Genomic DNA, 25,247 nt, shown 5'->3' on the forward strand with positions numbered 1-25,247 from the left:
AAAAGTCTTTGTTGGCACCACTTAGCTGCTTTTCTCACTTAATACCTCACCAGTTCAGGAAACATATAACGTAACTACAAATCCACTGCGTAAATATGGCAATAATATGATCAGTAAATACGATCTTTCAAAGATATTCAGATGTACAGGGTAGGTTAACCTGACCTCAAGATCTAAGAAACTTTATTCACTGCATAGGAGTTGTGGGTTTAATTTTCCCTGTATTAGTTAGAAATGTAAATAGCAAACAAGAATTTGGTTCCAATAACTTTTTATTAACCAGTAAACTTGATTTGCCTAACTACATTTAATTTTGGGATATATCAGCTCTTCTATCAAAGCTATTTACCAATTTTCATTCATTTTAAATCCTCCGATTGGCAAGGCCCTGCACGGAAATTGTTTGGCTTTGGCTTTGAAGAAAAATTACGGGAGGCTTAGTGTAAATTATTGCGCGTATTCTTTAATATATCAGAAATATTTCTGTTGAGCTTTTAGAGACAGGCTCTTATTCTAGAAGTGAGTTGTGCACTACCACCATAAACACAGGACTGAAACAGTGGGTCCAAAATAAATTAATCTGCTCCCCCTACCTCTCAACAGAGAACCATCATTCCAACACTTCTCATGATCAATATTCTACTGGAAATATTAACAGCACTTTAAAGGCCCATCTTTCCTTACTCAAAGATGTAGTACAGGGGAAAAATTTAAACTCTTGTAAGCAGAGGAGTTACCCAAAACTAAATTATCTTCAGTGTCTGTACAGTAGGGGTATATTACAAACATTCCAGTCTGCAAACACAAAAATTGGTTCATTGTCTGCCCAAACCCAAATAGGGAACATAGGTTTCTAAAATAGTTCACAAAGTACCAAAATGAGAGCTTTATAGTAAAATGTTACAATGGACAGTGCTGAAAATACTATGTGGCATATTTTGTCACATAAATGTACTTTTTTGGTAATGTAATGAGTTTAATTTAAGTGACTAACAAAATAGATACAAACAGATTTTTATGCAAGAGCTTTGCAAATAGAATGAGTTTTGTTCTTGCACAAAAGCAAAATTTGATATGTGGTGAACTGAAATGTATAACTTGAATTTTTGATAAAAATAAAAACATTGTTTGTAGGCAGGAAACAGTGTGTACCTAAAAAACAGATGTTTCTCACTTTTGCAAAAATAATGATCTTTTATGCCCAGCGCAAATCCATGAAAACTCACTTTTTTTTTCCCCAGAGGGTGAATTTTCCTAGAATTTCACTATGAAATGCTACCACACATTTGTTAACAGAAATAAAGATATCCTTCCCTACTTAAAATTCACAAATAATTGCAAAAATAGAATATGACCCCTCATGGAAAATTGATATAGTAGCTGTCTTGAAAAATTATAAATTAGGTTTACTGTATATCCATTGGTCATAATTTTTTAAGAAACAAACAGAGACCTTGAGTTTTGCTGTTGACAATCCACCATGCTTAGTTTTTACTGCCCTCCACACATTGTGGCAGGCATCACAAGCATTGCTATTCACTGAAACAAAAATGCTCAAGTAGGAACAGAACTTGGAGACTTATCTATTCGCAGTCAGAAGTGGCCTCTGCCAGAACTGAAACATGTTAGCAAATTGATTACCAGAAGTTTACACTCTGATTTTCCTGGATAAACAAAATTATTCAATTTCCAGGACTGCAAACGTGTAAATAATTCCCCTACTGAAAGTCAATGTCTACATTTCCTAAGATACTAGCGGATATTAGCTTCCTAGACACTTCCTGCAAATAGCATGCAATTTTCTCACCCTAGATTTAGATAGCATACAAGAATGCACCAACAATTTTTTTTAACACTACTTGTAAAAAAGGAGTCTCATATTGCTAGAAGACTTAGCTGAAGAATTGCTTTAATTAAATATTTTGTCCTCTTGACTGAGAGAATAGCATTCATTTAGCTGCTTCATCCTGCTTTTGCATCCCCATTATCCCCATTTAACTGTGAAATACCTCAATAGAAAACTACTTTTTCAATTGACTGGAGTTAGCACTTACCTGCTGGATACCGTATGTCCAGCCTTGCCTGATACGGTCCCTTGCCCACACATTGTGAGCATTCTCTGCTAGCTTATCCACCATAGCCTCTTGAGATGGGGTCAGTTTGATAAAACTCAGATCCATGGGAGCAGGCTTATATCCACTTGACAACTGGTAACTGTCAAAAACCACAGAACTTGCAGTTACTTTTCAGTAAGAAAATTTTAATAGAAATTGCAAAGGAAACAAATGACAAAAATACAGTTATGTAATATATCTATATAAATAATCTGTCTTTGAACATAAAGAATAATAATGCACTGACATTCGTCTTTGTTTCAAGCTAATTGTATCTGGATGGGATGAAGTAGCTGGTTAACAGAAGTGACCCAAAATGATTTGAACAAAAAATGTTTTAAAAGTATCTTAGTATTTTCACAAATTTAAAGCAGTAGATATAGAGTAAGATGTTACTTATTTAACTATTACTGTTACTTATGTAACTATTTAAATAGTTAAATACTTATATGAACAGTATTGTTACTGAGTTTGAGCACTTCACAATAATTGTTAGGTTTTATCTACCTCCTACTGATGGAAGAAAATATTTTCTTCCTATTATAGACAGGGATGTGAGAGACAGAACAAGCCAAATGGCTTACTCAAGATCACATATGAAGTCTATCTAATATACATTTGTCTTTATAATACCTCATCTCTTAGCTAACCTCAAGTCCTAGCGGTAAGTGTTCTACATAGTTTAAAACTTAAGCATTATTTCAGAACAGAAAGACAATTTCCTCACTATTTTTACCAATCCTAAGAACAAAGCATTATTGACTTTTATGAAGTTGTTCCCATAGAATTATAGTCATCTCCCACTTCACTTATGACCAAGCTCTCTTCAGTAATAGATGCAATGCATATGGCAACGGATGCAGCACGACGACTTACTAAGCTCCCAACCCAAACTTATGACACTACGCCACACTATGGGAATTTACCAGCTCAAATTATCTCTAGCCCCAAAGTCTACGTAATGCATTTATCTGAGTATGGGAGACTTGCCCAGCACTTGTCTATAGAGGGGAGGGGATGTACCAGCTTTTGAATCTTTTGAAGAAGCACTCGTTAAAATAATAATGATAACATTAATAATACTAACAACAAAGAAAATTCATTGGTCTGGTTAGCAATTGACCTGTGCTCCCATTAAAATTCCCCCCCCCCCAAAAAAATTGTGATATATAGATCTGATTGCAAATCTTTGATTCTTCACAATCTGGTTATAGGTAGAAATGGGAGAAACCATTCAATTTATACTAACTGATGATGACCTAGCAAAAACAACTGAATAATCATTCTAGTCCAGTATCCTCCTTAATCTATGGATGAGAATAGTGCAAACACATTTGAAAACATTAATAAAACATTACTTGGATCCCTTCCTTGCAAGGAAAGCTTCACATAGCTTTGGATAATAGCTAATGTCTCAAAAATTACCTGGTTTTATTTATTGATTTTCACTAAGGTTATTTTATACATGAATACACTGCACTACAAACATCATCACTGCAATAGGTCACTTACCTAATATTAATTCACAAGTGCTGCTTTTTGACTCATTCAACTCACAGATCCTTAAGTTAACCAAAAAATTTAAAGGTACTAGGGCAAATCAGCCACCTCTTTAAACTTATACTTTATCCAAATAGTCTAATATTCTGGGGTTACTTGGGTAGTTAACTCATCTTTTTCTAAGCTTTTGACTACTTAGTTCCAAATGTCTAAATTACAGTAATCAGTTTGATGGTAATAAGTGAGTCTGCTAGTTGCTGTCATTTTTCTCCACAATAAAGACAACCTAATTCAACCTCAAATAATGGCATCAGTGAGATATTTAAACTTCTGAAGTTATACACTGCAACATATACATGCAGCATAAACACATCTGTCAGGGTTACTGGTATGAGCCATTAACCAGTTTTATGCGCAGTACTCTCTCTGCCTCTATCTTATCAGTTTTAGTGTCAGTTTTTATTAGGGTTCAGTAAACCTAATGAAGTTCAAGGTTTTCACAGATTCAAACTGAATTTTTAAGCTGCTTTTCACCACACACCAGCTAACTGTGTAGGCAGAAAAGGAAGGGACAGTTTATTCAATAACCTAAAAGCTCTGTCAATAAAGCTATACCAGGACAATACTTCCTAATAGAAACAGAATTTCCATCAGCAAAAGTTATTTCTGCAGTACACGTTAGCTAGTTGTTCAAACTGGTCCAAAAAAGCTTCTTTGCATTAAAATATCCAACTCTGAAACTTCAACAAATACTTTAAATTCCCATATTTTCACCTATAAACACTCTAATATTCTTCAAATTGAAGTTCAGTCCTTAAAATTTGCCACCAGAAATACTGGCTTGGCGCTCAAGATGTGACACCCAAGAAAGGTTACGGAGAAGACTGTCATGGAAGCCATGTCAAAGCACATGACAAAGAAGAATATGATTGGGAAAAGTTAGCACAAGTTTGTCAACGGCAAACAATGCTTGATCAACCTGACAGCTTTCTATGATGAGATGACTGGCTCTGTGGAAAAGGGGAGAGAATTGACAGTGTCTTTAACACCATAATGGGAAAAATTACAGTACACAAAAATTCAGCCAGACTCATCTCAGAGGTGCACAGTGATACCACAATTGCAATTAAATATAAATTTATTTTTTTCCTCTCACAGAGAGGGTAATCTAACATTGCAACAGGTTGTCCAGAGAGGCTGTGAACTCTCCACCCCTGGAGATAATCAGAAATTGACTGAACCAGGCCCTAAGCAACCTGATCTAAACTGGCCCCGCTCTAAACAGGGGGTTGGACCAGATGACTTCCAGAGGTCCCTTTCAACCTAACTTGTCCTGTAACCTATGATTCTACCAATGTACAATGCAGGTATAAGTAAGTTTGAAAGACTTAAGTCTTGATGATTCTTTGTTCATGTGAAAAACAGACAGACAGACAAATACTGCTACTCAGCTTCTCACACATAGTGAATGAAGTTCATAGCAACCACCACTCACCATTTTGCCCCAAAGACTGCCAATGATAATCAAAAGCATAAAAGGCAGTCACTAAATCTCTGGAAAATATCTAGGTAGATTCAGCTTTTTCTCTTAAATTGTTATAATAAGGCTCTCTCTTCTGTTTGATTTTCTTTATAAATGTTGATGTGGAACTAATGAGCTACAGAAAATAAATTCAAAAAGCTTCCATAAAGCCCAGTGGTTTTCCACTGTCCTTAAACAATAAAATGTGTATTGTAAAAATATGAACCTATATACACATAAATACATAAACACTTATAAACATTCAAAGAGTATGTGTTTATATGAGTGTATATATTTATCTGAAAAAAAAGAAAAATATACATGAAAAATGCACAAGAGGTTTCAGAGACCACCAAGTTACAATATGCCATCTGTCAAATCAATCTTTCTCTTTAACAAAAAATACAGGAAAAGAGGAATGGTAAAGATGGTACCTTTAAGAAGATAAATCCACATAATATCAATAAGAAAAAAAATCTGTGTAGCTAAAAGATGACAAAAATTTTTTCCTTTAGTTAAAACTGGACCATTAGCACGGATAAAATTAAACGGATGTAAAAAGTCATATTGTGAACAATATAAGGAAAACATAAGAAGATAATTTCCAAGTTCAGTGAATGTTACCTACAAACTCCATTACTAAATTTGATATTTATGTGCTTCAGATCAAATAGGAAAAACTCAGTGGAGTACACAGAGAAATATTAAGAATATGTTTTGCAATGAGAATGTCTTCAGAATAGAAGGACAAATTTTAAAGAATATAATTCCCCTAGTCTTTCTTATTAATTCATCATTGCTTCTTCCATTTTATTTCACTACAATGAAGATTCAAAAATGACAGTTTATCTTACAAAAAGGAAGACTCACTAATGACAGCAAAGTAAAAGGAAAATGCAGTACTTTCAAAACCTGAAAGAACTGTCTAAATTATCTATGCATCTTATTTTATAGATTTCTACATTAAAATATTCCTGATTTTTTAAAGAATCTGCCCAGCATTAACAATAAACATCCAAATAAGTCTACAGAAATATTTATCAGTGTTTCATGTGAAAACTAAACATGTGAAGGGTCATTAAGGGGGAGTCACCCTTTTAACATTTCTGCCTGGTAGAAGCTCCAGACCGAGGAGGCAAATAAAACTGAGAAGAATGAAGATTCTACTCCTACCAATAGAAAAATATAATAAATTCTGTTTGCATCAAAGTTAGCAAGAAAATAATATTGGTATTTCTAAATAATTTTGTTTTATTAATGCCAATTTAAATAATATTCTTTTTCATGGCTCAATATTCTTTTTTCTGCTCCTCCAGCAGGTGAATGCAGCCAGGGAAGTGCGCATGGGATGTGGCTATGGAGGATCCTCTTGTATCCCTCCTGGGAAACCTGCATGCTCGATCACCTCTCTGAAATGCCTGTACACCAATGCACGCAGCTTGGGGAACAAACAGGAAGAACTAGAGATGTGTGTGCAGTCGCAGGGCCATGATCTCATTGCCATTACAGAGACATGGTGGGATAGCTCGCATGACTGGAGTGCTGTCATGGATGGCTACGTGCTTTTTAGGAAAGACAGGCCAGGAAAGCGAGGTGGTGGAGTTGCTCTTTATGTGAGAGAGCAACTGGAATGTATTGAGCTGTGCCTAGGGGTGGATGAAGAGCGAGTCGAGAGCTTATGGGTAAGGATCAAAGGGCAGGCTAGCATGGGTGACACTGTTGTGGGTGTTTACTACAGGCCACCTGATCAGGAAGAGGAAGTTGATGAGGCCTTCTACAGACAGCTGGAAGTAGCCTCGCGATCCCAGGCCCTGGTTCTCATGGGGGACTTCAACCACCCTGATATCTGCTGGAAAGACAACACAGCTAGGCACAAACAGTCCTGGAGGTTCCTGCAGAGCATTGGTGACAACTTCTTGACACAGGTGGTGGAGGAGCCAACAAGGAGAGGTGTGCTGCTGGACCTCGTACTAACAAACAAAGAAGGACTGGTGGAAGATGTGAAGGTCGGGGGCTGCCTTGGCTGCAGTGACCATGAGATGGTGGAGTTCAGGATCCTGCGAGGAGGCAGCAGGGCACCAAGTAGGATTGCAACCCTGGACTTCAGGAGAGCAAACTTTGGCCTCTTCAGGGACCTACCTGAAGGAATCCCATGGGTGAGGGCCCTAGAAGGAAGGGGCATTCAAGAGAGCTGGTTAATATTCAAACATCACTTCCTCCAGGCTCAAGAGCGGTGCGTCCCTATGAGTAGGAAGTCAAGCAAAGGAGGCAGGAGACCTGCATGGATGAGCAAGGAGCTCCTGGCAAAACTCAACCAGAAGAAGGAAGTATACAGAAAGTGGAAAGGGAGACAGGTCACTTGGGAGGATTATAGGAACATTGTCAGAGTATGCAGGGATGCGACGAGGAAGGCTAAGGCCCGTTTGGAATTAAATCTGGCGAGAGATGTCAAGGACAGCAAGAAGGGCTTCTTCAAATACATCAGTAGCAAGAGGAAGACTAGGGAAAATGTGGGCCCTTTGCTGAATGGGGTGGGTGCCCTGGTGACGAAGGGTGCAGAGAAGGCAGAGTTACTGAATGCCTTCTTTGCTTCAGTCTTTACTGCTCAGGCCAGCCCTCAGGAACCCCAGACCCTGGAGGCAAGAGAGAAAGTCTGGAGAAAGGAAGACTTTCCCTTGGTGGAGGAGGAGTGGGTTAGAGATCATTTAAGCAAACCTGACACCCACAAATCCATGGGCCCCGATGGGATGCACCTACGAGTGCTGAGGGAGCTGGCGGACGTTATTGCTAAGCCACTCTCCATCATCTTTGAAAGGTCATGGAGGACAGGAGAGGTGCCTGAGGACTGGAAGAAAGCCAATGTCACCCCAGTCTTCAAAAAGGGCAAGAAGGAGGACCCAGGGAACTACAGGCCAGGCAGCCTCACCTGCATCCCTGGAAAGGTGATGGAGCAGCTCATCCTGGAGGCCATCTCCAAGCATGTGGAGGAAAAGAAGGTGATCAGGAGTAGTCAGCATGGCTTCACCAAGGGCAAATCATGCCTAATCAACCTGATAGCCTTCTGTGATGGAATGACTGGCTGGGCAGATGAGGGGAGAGCAGTGGATGTTGTCTACCTTGACTTCAGCAAGGCTTTTGACACTGTCTCCCATAACATCCTCAGAGACAAGCTCAGGAAGTGTGGGTTAGATGAGTGGACAGTGAGGTGGATTGAGAAGTGGCTGAATGGCAGAGCTCAGAGAGTTGTGATCAGTGGCGCAGAGTCTAGTTGGAGGCCTGTAGCTAGCGATGTCCCCCAGGGGTCTGTACTGGGTCCAGTCTTGTTCAACTTCTTCATCAATGACCTGGATGAAGGGACAGAGTGCACACTCAGCAAGTTTGCTGACGATACAAAACTGGGAGGAGTGGCGGATACACCAGAGGACTGTGCTGCCATTCAGAGAGACCTGGACAGGCTGGAGAGGTGGGCAGAGAGGAACCTCATGAAGTTCAACAAAGACAAGTGCAGGGTCCTGCACCTAGGGAGGAATAACCCCATGCAGCAGTACAGGTTGGGGGTTGACCTGCTGGAAAGCAGCTCTGCGGAGAAGGACCTGGGAGTGCTGGTGGACACCAAGTTAAGCATGAGGCAGCAATGTGCCCTTGTGGCCAAGAAGGCCAATGGTATCCTGGGCTGCATCAGGAAGAGTGTTGCCAGCAGGTGGAGGGAGGTGATTCTCCCCCTCTACTCAGCCCTTGTGAGGCCACATCTGGAGTACTGCGTCCAGTTCTGGGCTCCCCAGTACAAGAGGGATGTGGCACTACTGGAGCAAGTCCAGTGAAGGGCTACTAAGATGATTAGGGGACTGGAGCATCTCTCCTATGAGGAAAGGCTGAGAGAGCTGGGCCTGTTTAGCCTGGAGAAGAGAAGGCTGAGAGGAGATCTTATTAACGTGTACAAGTATCTGAAGGGAGGGTGTCGAGAGGATGGGGCCAGACTCTTTTCAGTGGTGCCCAGCAGCGGGACAGGAGGCAACGGGCACAAACTGAAACACAGGAAGTTCCATCTGAACATGAGGAAATACTTCTTCACTGTGAGGGTGACAGAGCACTGGAAGAGGTTGCCCAGAGAGGTTGTGGAGTCTCCTTCTCTGGAGATATTCAAAACCCGTCTGGATGCAATCCTGTGCAACATGCTCTAGGTGACCCTGCTTGAGCAGGGGGGTTGGACTAGATGATCTCCAGAGGTCCCTTCCAACCTCAGCGATTCTGTGATTCTGTGATTCTGTGATTGTTTGTTGGTACAGGTTTCCTACCTTGTTCTCTCAAATTGGTCCCCTAAATCTGAGCTGAAGTGCAATTTATTTGTTCCCCAGCAACCCAGGCACTCTTGGATCCTCTGCCACTGCCATCTAGAACACTGGACATATGAACACATAAGCACTGCACAGATTGCGTATTTACCAAACCATGCAGCAAGTTAATTCTCAACTATTTGACAATCTGTATAACACTAAGAAAAGACGACTAAGTTGGAAAAACGATTAACTTATTTTCATCCGCAGTAGAGGTGTCTGCTCATGTGTCTCAAATTCAGCAGTTCAGAAAAGAGATATTTTATGAAAATAAGGCAAATGTATTCATTCAGATTCTTACAAGACTGTCAAAACTTTCCATGAAGATCATGGTGAGGCAATGTCCATATGAAAAAATATAAGTTTGTAGTGTTTTTAAAACATAAATATTTACCCATCATTTAAAACTGATGATTGAATCTGTCCTTAATAACGAGAACAGAGAAGGAAAGTAAGGGAACTTAAACTTCAGTCAATCGCAATTCGGGGCAGGAGTGTTTTAATTAAGCCCAGTATGTGTTATATGATTTTTTAATTGTAAATTTGTATATTTTTGGGATTTATTTTGGCATATGGGATTTAAATGCTCTCTGTGGCCAGAGAACAAAATTATTTTTAAATAAAAGTCAAAGAGTAAAAGGATCTAAAATGGATGAAGGCAAAAACTAGATATTGTTCATTAGTATGCTCCAGCTAACAGCAAAAATGCCTGTTCAGTGTACTGACACATTGGTGTTAGCAGCATATGTCTGGTATTCAAAAATAAATCTAAAAACCACAACTGTTTACAAGAGCAACTGGGTAATATTTCAGGTCTTGCTGAATTCATTCTGCTGTGAAAGAATTAATTTAAGGAGTCAAATGTTTCTCAAGTGCCATCCTGTTTATTTACTAAAAAATCTATACTGAGACGTCTTTCCTTGAATACAGTTAGAACAAGCAGAAGGCAGCAGCTATTTCACTCAATTATTTCCAAATCTGCCATTCTAATCAATATCTTCGTTCAAATTACAGATCCATTTTAACTCTGCCCCCAGTATTCATACTGTCTTTTGTTTCTGACTTGCTCTCACACCCTTCACATGTCACCAGTAAAAGTTTTGACTGTTGTATATACATTCTTCACTCTAAGTCATTTCCTGCGAAGACCTCCTCATGCAAACAAGAACCCGCGTTAGTGGCTTTGGTTATCTCACTCCATATTTCTTTCATTCAGTCTGCACACACGGAAACTCGTATAAACCAGCTACAGTGAAATTTGTGATTTCTTACATGCTTCTTTTTAGCTCATTTCACATCTGAGTAGCATCTTTCATTCAAAGAATTCAAGAAGCTCTATGAGCATTAATTGACTGTACATACCACCCACAGAATCACAGAATGAATGCAGTTGGAAGGGACCTCTGGAGATCATCTAGTCCAACCCCCCTGCTCAAGCAGGGTCACCTAAAGCACATTGCACAGGATCACGCCCAGGCAGGTTTTGAATATCTCCACAGAAGGAGACTCCACCACCTCTCGGGGCAACCTCTTCCAGTGCTCTGTCACCCGCACAGTGAAAAAGTTTTTCCTCATGTTCAGAGGGAACTGTCTGTGTTTCAGTTTGTGCCCGTTGCCTCGCGTCCTGTCGCTCGGCACCACTGAAAAGAGTCTGGCCCCATCCTCTCGACACCCTCCCTTCAGATACTTGTACACATTGATAAGATCTCCTCTCAGCCTTCTCTTCTCCAAGCTAAACAGGCCCAGCTCTCTCAGCCTTTCCTCATAAGAGAGATGCTCCAGTCCCCTAATCATCTTTGTAGCCCTTCGCTGCACTTGCTCCAGTAGTGCCACATCCCTCTTGTACTGGGGAGCCCAGAACTGGACGCAGTACTCCAGATGTGGCCTCACAAGGGCTGAGTAGAGGGGGAGAATCACCTCCCTCCACCTGCTGGCAACACTCTTCCTGATGCAGCCCAGGATACCATTGGCCTTCTTGGCCACAAGGGCACATTGCTGCCTCATGGTCAGCCTGCAGTCCACCAGGACCCCTAGGTCCTTCTCCACAGAGTTGCTTTCCAGCACGCTGGCCCCCCAACCTATACTGGTACATGGGGTTATTCCTCCCTAGGTGCAGGACTTGGCATTTCCCCTTGCTGAACTTCATGAGGTTCCTCTCTGCCCATCTCTCCAGCCTGTCAAGGTCCCTCTGAATGGCAGCACAGCCCTCTGGTGTGTCATCCACTCCTCCCAGTTTTGCATCACCCTCAAACTTGCTGAGGGTGCACTCTCTCCCATCACTGATGAATAAGTTGAACAGGATTGGATCCAGCACTGATCCCTGGGGTACACCACTAGTTACTGGCCTCTAACTAGACTTTGCACCACTGAGCACAAAACGCTGAGCTCTGCCATTCAGCCACTTCTCAATCCACCTCACTGTTCTTCTATCCCCCACTTTCCAGTCTTGCCTATGAGAATGTTCTGGGAGACAGTGTGGGAGGCCTTACTGAAGTCAAGGTAGGGAAGATCCACTGCTCTCCCCAGCCAGTCCTTCCATCATAGAAGGCTATCAGGTTGGTTAAGCATGATTTTTCCTTTGTGAATCTATGCTGACTACTTCTCAGCACCTTCTTGTCCTTCATGTGCTTGGAAACGGGATCCAGCATCAGCCGCTCCATCACCTTTCCAGGGCTTGAGGGGAGGCTGACTGGCCTGTAGTTCCCTGGCTCCTTCTTGCCCTTTTTGAAGGCTGGAGTGACATTTGCTTTCTTCCAGTCCTCAGGAACCTCTCCTGATTGCCATGACCTTTCAAAGATGATTGAGTGGCCTTGCAATGACATCAGCTAGCAACCTCAGCACTCATGGGGGTAACCTATCAAGGTCCAAAAGTAAAAAAGTAGCCAGCAAAGTAGAAAAAATAAATTACAAACTTTACAAGAATGAATATTTAGACAGAGGAAATTAAGAATCTATTTTCCATATGATCCCAAAATGAAGCCACTAGGAATGGTTGCTGTCCTTACGTCAGGGCTGAGGGTACCTTACACAATTTACCAAGGGTTTCAAAGGAAGTCTGTTCAGAATCAAGAAGTGAACTTACAGTTCTTGGTTTCCAAGTCTTGTGCTTTCGTTGTAAATCAATATTTATCTTTTCAGTTACCTTTGATTCTAGAAGGAGATGAGGTCTAGAAACAGTGCCACTGAACACCTATAACTACAACTCAACTGACAGAGCTTAAGGCATGCGTGTCTGAGGCAACGTTATGTGATACTAAGGAAATCCAAGCTGGTTCCAAGCAAACCAAGCGGCATACTGACGTGCAATGTAGAGATACTAGCTTGAGTCAAAAATCAAGACAGTGGGACAATTAGCAGAAGGGAAGAGCGTCATATTAGTTACTCCCACTTCTGAAGCTACTTCAGAGGTCTCTGCACTGTCCTTCATACACCACATAGGGGTGTAAAAGACAGCTTACACTGACAAGGAAATTAGTAACAGGTATGTTGCTCTCCAGGTGGTGAAAATCTGTTTCTTCTGGCTGTAATAAAAAAAGAATCTCACAGTCACATTAAGAGCTCAAGGGCTAGAGGAAAATTACTTACAATCTTCTCCTAACTTTGAGTTATCTCCAGCAGTAGTTTGGCTATGTGGCTTGGATTTATGTACCTTTAAACAGAACTTAGCCACAAAAAATGTACCCTCCAAGTGCCTAATGAAGCTACACCGATAACCTGAAAAAACAAAAGTATTCTGTCCAGTGCCCATTTCTCCAGCCTGCCCAGGTTTCTCTGAATGGCAGCACAACCATCTGGTGTATCAATTACTCTGCCCAGTTTTGCATTGTCTGAAAACTTGTTGAGAGTGCACTCTGGCCCATCTTCATTAAGAGGTTAAACATTATGAAACATTATTAGACCCAGAATAAACCCCTGGGGTACACCACTAGTCAATGGCCTCCAGCTGGACTTCATGACACTGATCACAAGCCTTTAAGCTCAACAGTTCAGCCAGGTTTCAGTCCACATCACTGTCCATTTATCTAGCTCATACTTCATCAGTTTGTCTATGAGGATGTTATGGAAGACAGTGTCAAAAGCCTTACTAAAGTCAGGATAAATGATGTCCACTGCCCTCCCTGTGTCCACCAAGCCACTCATCTCATCATAGAAAGCTATCAGGTTGGTCAAGCATGATTGTTTGGCTTCCAGGAGTATTTGTGTCATCAATTTCCCAGGGATCAAGGAGAGGCTGACCAGCCTGCAGTTCCCTGGGTCCTCTTTCTTGAAGTCAGGAGTGACATTTGCTTTCTTCTTGCCTTCAGGAACCTCCTCCAGTCACCATGACTTTTCAAAGATAATTGAGAGTGGCCTTGCAATGACATTGGTCAGCTTCCTCAACACTCACGGGTGCATCCCATCACGTCACGTGGACTCGTGCAAGTACAGTTTGTTTAAATGTTCCCTAACCTGATCTTCCTCTACCAGTGATAGGTCTTCCTTGTGCCAGATTTTCTAGTTGTCTCAGGGACCTGGATTCCTGAAGACAAGTCTTATCAGTAAAGAACAAGGAGAAGAAGTCATTGAGTACCTTGACCTTTGTCATGTCCCTTGACCCATTCAGCAGCAGGCCTAAATTCTCCCTTGTCTTTTTGATGCTGATATATCTGTAGAAGCCTTTCTTGTTGCTCTTCACATCCCTTGCCAGATTCAACTCCAGGTGGGCTTTGGCTTTCCTCACGCTATCCCTGCACACCCAGATAGTGTCTCTATATTCTTCCTGGGTCACCTGTCCATGCTCCCACCTCTTGTACGCTTCCTTTTTAATGTCTGAGTTTAATCAGGAGCTCCTTATTCATTCATGCCACCATCCATGCCTCCTGGCACCTTTGCCTGATTTTCTGTTTGTCGAGATGAACTGTTCTGGAGCTTGGAGGAGGTGATTCCTGAAAAATCAGCCAGGACTCCTGAACCCCTCTTCTCTCCAGGACTGTATACCACACATAGTGATCTTAACTATTCTTAAATTTGGAAGTCTTCCTGAGTTTCCTGAGACTTAGATTTAGCTACATTTTTATAAAAGTATCAGATTTAATGTATATGCACTATCCTGCAAATGCACATTTATTTCTGCCCAGGAAATTCTGTACCAAAATATGGCAACCCAAGATATCTTTTCTTTTTATTCTTATATGCAATTATTTTGGGATACTAAAACTGAGGAAGAGTTTTGGGGAACTTAAACCAATCCTCTATTTATTTGTTTTTTCTCATTCATTCTTGTCAAGGGACCACATTAGGGGTTCTCAAACTGTGCTATTAATGATATATGAATCAATGCAGTGTGATATACATCCAAGTCTCTTGGGGCTCCAGGGTCTTACACCTGCCTTGTAGAGCAAGTACTACCCAGAAGCCTGCAGGAGCCTTGCCAGAACGGGGCAAGTGCTTTTGGCTTACAACTGGAAAAAGTAAAGGTGTGCTTTAGTTGGGCCTGGGGTTTGTATGTTGACTTTATGGAGGCAACATATGTAATATGAAGGCAAGAGTCAGTGAAGGCCCAGTGTGGATAATGAGAATATGCAATAGCAGGGAATGGAGAAATATCTATGTCTGCACAGGACACATTTCTGCAAGGAGCTGCAAGATGCTACTAGTGGTACTAGTGGTTACCATTTCTCTTAGTCATAATGAAGCAAACTAAATTTCTAAATCAAATTCAGGAATAACAGAACATGCAGAATTTTTCTCATACTGAAATTATGTTCTTTGTCTTTCTGAGTTTAAACATACTATAACCGTCTTTTATCCCATTGAGTTTTACACTGGTCTAGATATAAACTTAAAAACCATGAGCTCAAACGTACGTTGGGCTGTATTACTTGCCTACATATGCCTATCACCAAGTACAGTTTCATAATTTTCAATCGTGTTCACTCCCCCAAACTCTTCAGTTCTCTACCAGGGTGCACACTGGTCCTGAGAAAGCAGCAAGGGCACTTTGTCTGCTCAATAAAAGCTGGTCTCAGAGCTGCAGTAGTAGAGGGCACTATACCACCCTGGGCCCAGTACCAAAGCTCTTGATCCCACAGGGGAAAAATCAAGAAGCTGTACAGGTCCTCTCTGGTTCAAGTCACTGCATGGTCATCCTAGGACTTTTAAAAGGCTCTTTAAATATTTGCAGAACAGCAAAATACTTTGACAAATTTGCTGTAAAAATGTGAAGAATGTGTAAAAACTGTAAAAAGTGTCTGCAGTACACTGTATCTATAAGAGAGTTTTTGAAATGATGAATTGATTGCCAGAAATTTCAATGAAACACATAAAATTTAAACTTTGTCTGCATATCAGATGGTAAATATCTAAACAAATGGCGTGTTTGTAGGTATGTGAAAATTTCTGAAAACTCAGATACACATGCATGTATACCCAAGTATCAATAAAGCTAGAAATACAATACTAGATTGTTAAAAACACAGTTTGCTTAACTTATACTGCCTAATAAAAAAGAAAAAAACATTTGAATTTCAACTTACTTCTTTGGAAGTTTCATTTTTTTCACTTTTTCTTCAGCATGTTCATCAGCAAGTCCGACATGGCAGCCTAATGCTAGCAGGGTTCTAGAACACAGAAATCAGTGATAACTTACTGTCAATACTTCTATATTCAGAGTTGTCAGTTGATATATAAAATGGCACTATTTAAAAAAACAAATGAGACCTATGGGAATGACAACATAACATGCATCATAATATGGAATAATATGGAATTATAATATGGAAAGGTCAACACCAGCCTTTTTATATATGTAAAACATTTATCGATGATGTTAAGAAAATACCACAAGATGTTCTTATATTGTTTAGGTAACTGTATGAGTGGACAACTTCAAAATGGAACTATCATACAGTCTAGCTATTTCATCTTTATGAGACATCAGTTCAAAGATTCCCTTCTCTTAAAATATATTTAGAGTAACAAATGAATTGTGCAGAAATACTGGTCAAAAATATTCTAAAGAAGATTCCTTAGAGTGAGCAGAGTAGGCACCGTATACCATCTTCAGAGTGAAATATGCTATAGAAATGTATGCATCACCGCAAATTGATTCTGAGAAATGATTTTGTCATGTCACCTTTTTTCATAAAACTTTTAAAAGTCATTCATATTTGTTATTCCTTTAGCATTTACATATGTCTTCATAACAGTGGTAACTCTTTATTTCCTCTCCAGCTTACTCTCAAAATAAAATGTAGGAAGAAGAATTACACATTCACATCTTTAAATAGCCAAAGATACTTGTCAAAGAATGAAGACAATGTGTTTTTTTCCTCCCTGTAAGACTGATAAAAGTCGGTGAAATCTGTCTTAACAATTTATGTGTGGCACAACTGCTTTATACTAAAATCTTTTTATGTCATGTTGTTTACTTCGAAGATGATGAAAGGAGAAAAAGTAGAATACGTCACTTTTCATCCTTAGAATGTATGCCTGTGAACAGGCTCAACAGTATTAATTAGGTTTCTGATTATCTCAAACCTCTTCCTTTCCTTACAGTCAACATTATCCAACAGTATAAATCTTAAGTCTCATTCATCTCCAGGAGTTGATCTATTATTCATCAATTATTTGTTCTTGCATTTACTTTTAATATTGGTTATCAAATCTTACTTTCTGTAACCCAGATGCATTTCTAAAATATTTACAGGAAAATGAAAATAAATCTTGGACAAAAGTAATAGACCACTCTGACTCTAAAAACAGTCAAAGCTACAGTGTCCTCAGAATATCTCCCAGTCTTTACAATCTCTGAGAGAAAATGTGGGGCAGAGAAAATGTAAAAATATGGAGGACTGTAGCTTGTTGAATGTAGTGAAACTTAACAGTTTCAGTAACTCACTTCCCAGCTTAGTACATTCTTTTTGTTGGCTTAACCCACATTTCTCTTACCTAAGATATAAGACAAGAAATCATTTTTCATACACAAACTTTCCTTTCTCCCACTTCACCTCTCAGGACCTCTTAGTTTTCCTACAGTCTAACCAATGCAAACTATCTCACATCTGAGAGAATGAAATAATTCTGACTGAAGTCATCAAGTTTGGAGTCAGATCAGAAGTTTCTCAAAATCTGAGGGTGATATCCATATCTTTGATTGAAATGGATTATGCAAGAAAAATCAGAAGTGTAAACTTTGGTCTCCAGTCCCAATTTTCCCATCATGGAAGAAAGCTGGAAAACAAGGTTTTGATTTGTTCTTGTCTCTAATAAAAATGATAGACTCCACTCCTGCTTTACTATATTATCCACTCTTGAACTAGAGTCTAAAAAACTGTGCCTCTAGCAGTATTTCTCTGGACAGGTGAATCATATGCTTCAAGGAGAGTCTTAAAGTGTATTTTTAGTTCTACATGAAGTAAACCATATCGCTATGCCCTCTGAACCCCAATTTTAGATTAGGTGGTAAAAGTCAAATACCAGGAAACATATCTTCAATGTCTGCCTTCTGCAATACACATTATCTGCTATGAATACTCCACACAGCTAAATTTAATTGGCATAAACCATACCTAATTCCTGTCTAGCTCTCTCATCTATCACCAGCGTACAAAGGAGAATATGTCTAATAGTGGAAAACAGCACAAAGGAGCTGACCTCCACTAACTCTAATTTTCTTGTACTGTAAGTGATCTTAAAACAGGAATTTGAATCTTATATTATCTCTACCAAGACAGAGCAAATACAAATGAGAGCATCCCAGGAGGATAAAAAGGCAACTGGGGCCTGAGAGTTGTATTTTAATCATGTTTCCATTCGCTTCTCAAGCAGACTCATCAATGCTAGTGGGACCTGAAAGAGCCCTGAAGTACTTAAGAGCTAGAGAAGAAAACTAGAAGCAGCTGAATGTAGCCTTCAACATAATATTGATACATATAATTATCACACACATAGCTCAGTAAATAGATAGAAATGGAAGAGTCAGTCACAGAAAAATAAACAAAACAGAATAAAAGACAAACCTACACAATTAATATAAAAATGGACAGAAATAGTATCAATGTGCAAGCATATTTTAATCCTATGACATTTTCAGAGGTAACTCATTCCTGAATCTTGACATTTCATACAGTATATCATTTATAGTTCATAACAGAGTTCAATCATGTTGAAAAATATACGGAGTAATGAAAAGAAATGTTGTGTCAGATAATATGACTCAGAACTTTCTTGTTTTCTGCCTCTTTCATCTAATAGAGCTGACAGCAAAACTCGCAACAAACCAACAAAAAAAAAATTATAGTAAGGAGTTATACTTGTCATCTTGCAACTACTTCAAGAATCCAGTAAACAGTTCAACACCAATTGTAAAGAATTTAGTATTTAGTATGTAGCTGATTAAAGGAAGAACATCTTGTTTTCCTCTTCTCACTTCTTGCCCATGGAAGTAGACTTGTAATATCAAGTAAAGAACTAATCAAAGTAGTTTATAGTTCAAGTTATCACAGCATATATTAACCAGAATGGATTAACACATTAATTTTCCCACTTCAGAAATGAAATGAGTTTGACACTATCATTCCAGTCCCCTAACACTAGATGTTGCAAAACTAGAACTGCATACTTCAGAAAACAAGGATCAATACAAGAACAAAATGGAAACTGAGCTCAGTAAGCATATGAATTTTGAAATCTGGAGAAAGACTGCATGCTTTGTGACTTGGATGCCATTCATTTAACAAAAAGATTCTACACATATTAAGTAATAAATTTATTAAAATAAAAATAATCCATAATTTATAAATTTATACAAGCAGTTTTGTTGTATAAGTTTTTGGTTTTGTCCGGGTTAGATTAAAAGTGTTGGGTCCTGAACCAGTAAACATACAAGGATTACTAAAATTTGTTAATATTTAGTGAAACATTATGAATGTATGCTTAATACTGACAGTATGACTTTTATGATGGCTGAGTCATACTGTATATAATTCAGTTTCACAAACTGGAATGGAAGACGCTATTCTGGAATCAAAGGACATTGTCATGTCGATAGGGGTCCCAAAATCTTTCCTTCAAATTCTCATATCTAACTGTACACAATTTTGAACTTTCTTGCCTATGATACTGTTCAACTTATCTCTGTATAATATTAAATACTTATCTATAAATAATGCCAAAATACCCCTTGAGAAACTGTGTATTCAGGTTCACAAATATGTTTTCTGTGAAGTAATTGTTTACTTTGTGAATGGTAGAGCAGTAAAGAGCACAGGGGAGCAGACCATCGAAGAACACTATGAGAAATGTTATGAGGAGTGCTCTATCAAGTGTTCTGCCATGAGGTTGTAAGTCCTCATATTATGAATGCAAATGCTATATTATGTTCTCAGCTTACCTGGCAAATTTTTGAATAATATAGCACAAATATTTCCAGAAAAGTACTATTACATGCAGAAAGTCATGCTTTGTCAATATTGTGAATAGGAAAAAGTAACTATATTTTAAAAAGAAGAAAAAAATAATAGATTGAAAAAAGAAAGAGTGACTGGAAAACCACATATACCTCTGGGGCACCGCATCTATCGGTTTGAGAAATATTTTTAGCATGTTGGCAATGCAATGCTACATATAGAAGAAATAAGTTAAGTAGATTTCCATCACATTTGCAGCAGAGTAAGAACTCACACCTGCTTGACTGACAGAGCTGAGCTGAGGAATTGTGTTTCTGTAAGTCAGATAACTAGATTGCTTGTATGCACCCATTAATGTCCCACTGAAATTTTATAGCATCCCAACTGGAGAGCTTCCACAGCATTCACAAGTCTAATTTTTCATCCACAAAGAGAAGAAAATGCCCAGTTCTGTTTTGTGGCAACAGGTACTGGTGACACAGAAATAGCAGCAAGGGGCCCTGAAGCAAAGCTCGTTATTAATCATGTCCAAAAAATATCTGTTCTTTGTCGAAGTGTGCTTTATCAATAATCAAACCAATTAAAAAAACAAAGGGTTTGCTCAAAGCCTGGATCTACTTCTCTTTCCTCTAGGCTAGATGAAAATTGTCCCCGAGTTGCCATTTCATAACTGGCATTACCACAACTGCAACTCTTTAATTATGTAGAAAAGTCTCACTGTAAGCTTTAAAATTTCTAGGAACTTACTTGAGTGTTTCAAGTGACATTTGCAAGTTATAATTTCTTTCCTGCTCCGGCAATTTTGAGAACTCCACTAAGCATGGGTGTTGTCTTTTGTTGTCGTCTCTAACCTGGAAAAAAAAAAAAACAGTAAAGAAATAAATTTAATGTGTCTTAAGGACTAGTTGAAATTTAAAAACAATCCAAAACACAAACTACTTAAGGCTGATCTTGTCAGCATTACTCAAACTGAACAGCACTTCAATTAAAAAAATTTTAAAAAGCCAACTCTATTCTCAGAGTAAAATCCTGTTCAGGTGAGGCAAAATTTGCATTTGCAAATAAAACAGTTCTAAAGTGGACTACATGATGATTTGTACATTTTATTATATGGATGTTCACAACAAATGTACAAAGTTTAAGAATAGTGCAATCTATGTTGTGTTTTGACATATGTCCATAAAATAATTTTATTTAGAGGTTGTCTACAATTCATCTTCAGCACAGCATTTGAAAAAATATGCATCTAATCTGTATAACTACGCTGATATGAATACTATTGAGTAATTACCCCATGAAAGTAACAACAATCAGAATTAAAGACAAATCTACCCTCTCCCTTAATTCAGCAAATGTTTGTATTTCTTAAAATTATGGCAGTGTAGCAGTGGCGTACAAGCAGAAAACAGCTGTTGAGCAGTCACAAATGACAAATTTACTTGCATTGTAGTGAAATCAGAGTCATAAAGACTCTAATTTACAAAATCTTACATTTTATATACTTAAAATTTTGATCAAAAATATTTCTAACCTTCTCTTTCTATATACAGCCTTCATCTAAAACTGGCCATAATTAGGAAGTGCAATGGAGGATAGGATGACTGAGCATTCCACTGCTCTCAGCTCTGCAACTTCACCTTACTACAGCTCAGTCAACAAAATCTATAAAAATCGTCTTGTAAGAGGGCTTGATTAATAAAATATTGCTTTGAAAATATTAGCTAAAAGATTCAAACAAAAATGTTAATACTTGCTCATTTGAGACTACATTTTTGCCCATACTTTAAGCATTTTTTCCATACAAAGTTAGAATGCAGGAAAAAAAAAATAAAGGATGCAATTTTTCCATTGGCACTTATTTTTAGAACTTAAATTTACTTAATTTCCAAACTGAACAGATTTGACACTAAAAGATAATAAACCTTGAAAATAATGAAGTAAATATAAGAAAGTCGCAATTAGGTTATGAAGTTTAAGGGACAGATCTGCGAACAGAAATAAATCCCAGCATATTTTTCCCCTGACAGGATGTGCAGAGTTGTTATTTGCTTGACACTTGACAAATGACAACTGTGTCACTGAAGACATTATAACCTCCACAGCTTTCAAGGGAGGCAGCCAGCCAACAAGATGCTGGGAGTTAACCTGCTTTACTTCACGAGATGCAAACTGGGGAGCACTTCAACAGTTCCACCCACGGTGTGCTTGGTAGTGAAACAATTCAATGTAGGAGACAACATCACAAGCCTAAACACATGCTTCTGTGACTCCCTAGTAGCTCTGGAAAGCCCTCTGTTCAACAGACCCTAAGGAGAGGTACGCCATGCAGTGTCTTGTGCTCCTGCAGCAGCTTGAGACACCTCGAGCTCTCTGACTGCACATATACTGGATCTACACTACCAGAGCATCCTTTTTTTATTAATCTTTAAAGCTGTAAAGTGAAAGTTGTTGCAAAACTAACATTAACTACGACTTTTGATGAATCAGATAATTTTGCTGGAAAACACAATGTTAACGTTTGAAGTTAATATGCAAAATTGATACACTTTTTCAAATTTGTATTCATTTGGTGAATATAAAATGGCTTTTAAATTATATTGACTGAAGAAAGAACAAGGCCAGAATTTTCAATGAGGTGGTACCATCAAACTGGGTACAATCTGTTCTCAATGGCTTTGTTTGATCTGCAACTCATATAAAGAATCAGAGCTGATGTTTAAAAAATAAAAAAAAAAGTCAATAGCTTATAAACTGGCATAAAAATTCTGGCTTTCAAAAAAGTAATCCATCACACTTAAACTGATTGCTTGCACTACATATTGCATCAAATAGAGGAGCTTTTCTTTGGATTTTTTAACGCAGATGTCTTAAAATGAAAAAGCTGAAGCATCATGCCAATAAATCCAAATGCAGTAGCTAAGATTATACTTTAAAAAAAACTGTATCATAACACTGGCATATAAACAACGTGGGTTAGAGAAGGGAAAGAAAAAAGGGACACCTGCACACCTTAGGCTATGGATAAAGTTTCTCTAATTTCAAGTCCTGAGTGTCAGTCACACACGAGTACCCACAGAGTGAATATGAACATGGATCACTGATAATTGAATTTTATTTTCTATTCATCATCTTCTATTTGTACCAGTTTTGTGTTTTTCTGCATTGATAACTAAACTGGATGCCACTACTCAATCTAGTTTTTTTTAACCTCATAAAATAATAAAAAGACTCACATTTCTCTATAACATACCTGAGTAATATATTTTCACTTTCCCATCTAACTGCATAATAATTATCCAGCAGAACAGCAGACAGTTGTTCATGAATTGGATTGCAAAATATTCACAATCTTCAGGGAATCTTTCTTTGCATTTGATGGGATTAATATTCTTTGGACAGGCAATACTAAAAATTTAACTGTCAACTGACTCCATCAAGATCATTAGCAGCTAAGAAAAGAAACATTTTTAAATGGACACTAAAAATGTTTATTCTCAGATTTGTTTTCCAGACTTATAGTAATATGCACTAATAAAGATTCAGTACAGTCTCCAACAAGAAGGACCACTTTAGTTCTCAGTAGAACTAGTTTAAATCTTGGACTTTAGATTTTTTCCTCATATTTCTACTGTTAATTAAATTTCCCCTAGTGACTCTAATTCACTCTACAACTGCAATATATAATATTCCTATCAATATCATATCAATATTCCTATTCAACTTCTGTAGATTGCCTTCCCTCCCTTTTTTGAGCATAGCATAAAATCTACTGCCGTACAAATACATTATACACATGACAGAACTTGTGACATGTATGTATTCTTAATTTTTGTGGCTGGTTTTAAATGTATAGGGAAGATTAAGAGAAAAGATATGCAGATGCATGCCATTGAAACCAAGTTGGGCACCTACATGCTTCTCACATTCGGGCTTCTAATGAACCAGCTAACAAAATTCCTCAAAATGTGCTCTAGCTTTGCTATGTTAGCTTGTTATTTTGCTTTGTTACAGGTATAAATTCAGTAGTAGAAGTGCATGCAATACTGGACAATACTAAGTACAGATCTGATGAAACATGTACCTAGGAGGGAATATATAAAATGCAATCCACAGCAGATTTCTGGAATAATCTGAGGAGACATTTGAACCTAAGGAATCTCTGTCTTTTAGCCTGTTTGCTGGATTTTTCATGGCACAGACTTTTAAAGCTGAAAAAACACCACTTCTTCAGAAGGGCTACCTATTACATGTAATGCTATAATAATAATGCACTACAGCCAGAGAAGGGAAGCTGAACAAATTAAAAGGTTTAGTACCTGGTTACATTCTGAATATAACTACAACATTTATAAATGTTTACACTTCTTATATAATTGTTTAAAACAAAATAATGTTCAAGGGTACAACTAGATTCTTGGTGGTGTGTAATCGTACACTAAAAGCACTTGCAGACTACTTCACAGCTGGTGCGATTATCTCACAATTAGCAAGTTTTGTCACATTAATTTAACTGGCATTTTTTATTTGAGCTGGTGAGGAAGGCAACAAAAAGGCCAACAGGTCTACTATTTCAAAGTACAGTAGTATGCTATATCAAATATAATATCTATACCCCAGTTACATTAAATATGTAGTTTGAATTCCTCAGAAGACCAAAACTGTTTATTAACACAAATACATAAATATGTTTCTGTATGTTTATACATGTTTTTAAATTTACATCTAGTGTCTACTGGGTGTTCTACATACTCTTCACAACAGTAGTTCTTCATAATCAATACCATTTGGGATTCAAATAACTAGCCTGTAGCCTTCTTTTATAATCATTAAAAATATCTAGTTAACAGAGTAGGTCACATCCTCTTTTGTATCAAAGCCAGCAGCCACCCACTTTTTTCTGCTATACTCCATGAGAAATAGGAAAGAGATAATGAAACAGCATAGGGAGCATGTACTACATACATGAGTCTGAAGAGGAGAAAAGGAAGGAGAAAGTGAAAATTACTGGCATTTCCTACCCTTGGAAAAATAGCAATACTTATTTTTTATCTATCTGGGACTCTGAAAGATTTACGTCAGTCAATAAAATTAAGGAGAAGCAAGAACACCTGTTTTTATTGACACTCCACCAGGCAGCTACTTTACTGAGAAGTCAAAAGGAAATCTACCACAGCTCTTGCCACATGTTAACAGAAGCTCAAAAAGTTATCCTGCATATAAGAAAACCATATGCTAAACTATATGTTTAACCATGCCATCCTTCCCTCCGACTAAAATTCTTACCCCCAAGAACAAATAAGAGGGTGGAAAATCCCTGAGATGCTTTCTGCACTAGCAGTTAGACTGGCTGAATATTTAAGCAGAAAACAGCTTTAATTCCAGAATTTTG

The 25,247-nt window shown here is 38.4% G+C and overlaps 1 protein-coding gene across 1 annotated transcript in view; it reads right to left on the reverse strand.

Annotated features, from left to right (window-relative positions):
* Positions 1–25,247, reverse strand: part of RYR2 (ryanodine receptor 2) — a 352,195-nt gene that overhangs the window by 191,836 nt on the left and 135,112 nt on the right. Inside the window, exons 24-26 of the mRNA XM_067294572.1 lie at positions 20,606–20,709; positions 15,986–16,069; positions 2,055–2,214 (exon numbers count right to left, since the gene is read on the reverse strand). Coding sequence (XP_067150673.1) covers positions 2,055–2,214; positions 15,986–16,069; positions 20,606–20,709 — 348 coding nt within the window. The remainder of the gene's footprint in view (positions 1–2,054; positions 2,215–15,985; positions 16,070–20,605; positions 20,710–25,247) is intronic.

Source organism: Apteryx mantelli, chromosome 3, assembly GCF_036417845.1.
Source record: "Apteryx mantelli isolate bAptMan1 chromosome 3, bAptMan1.hap1, whole genome shotgun sequence".
Lineage (NCBI taxonomy): Eukaryota > Metazoa > Chordata > Aves > Apterygiformes > Apterygidae > Apteryx > Apteryx mantelli.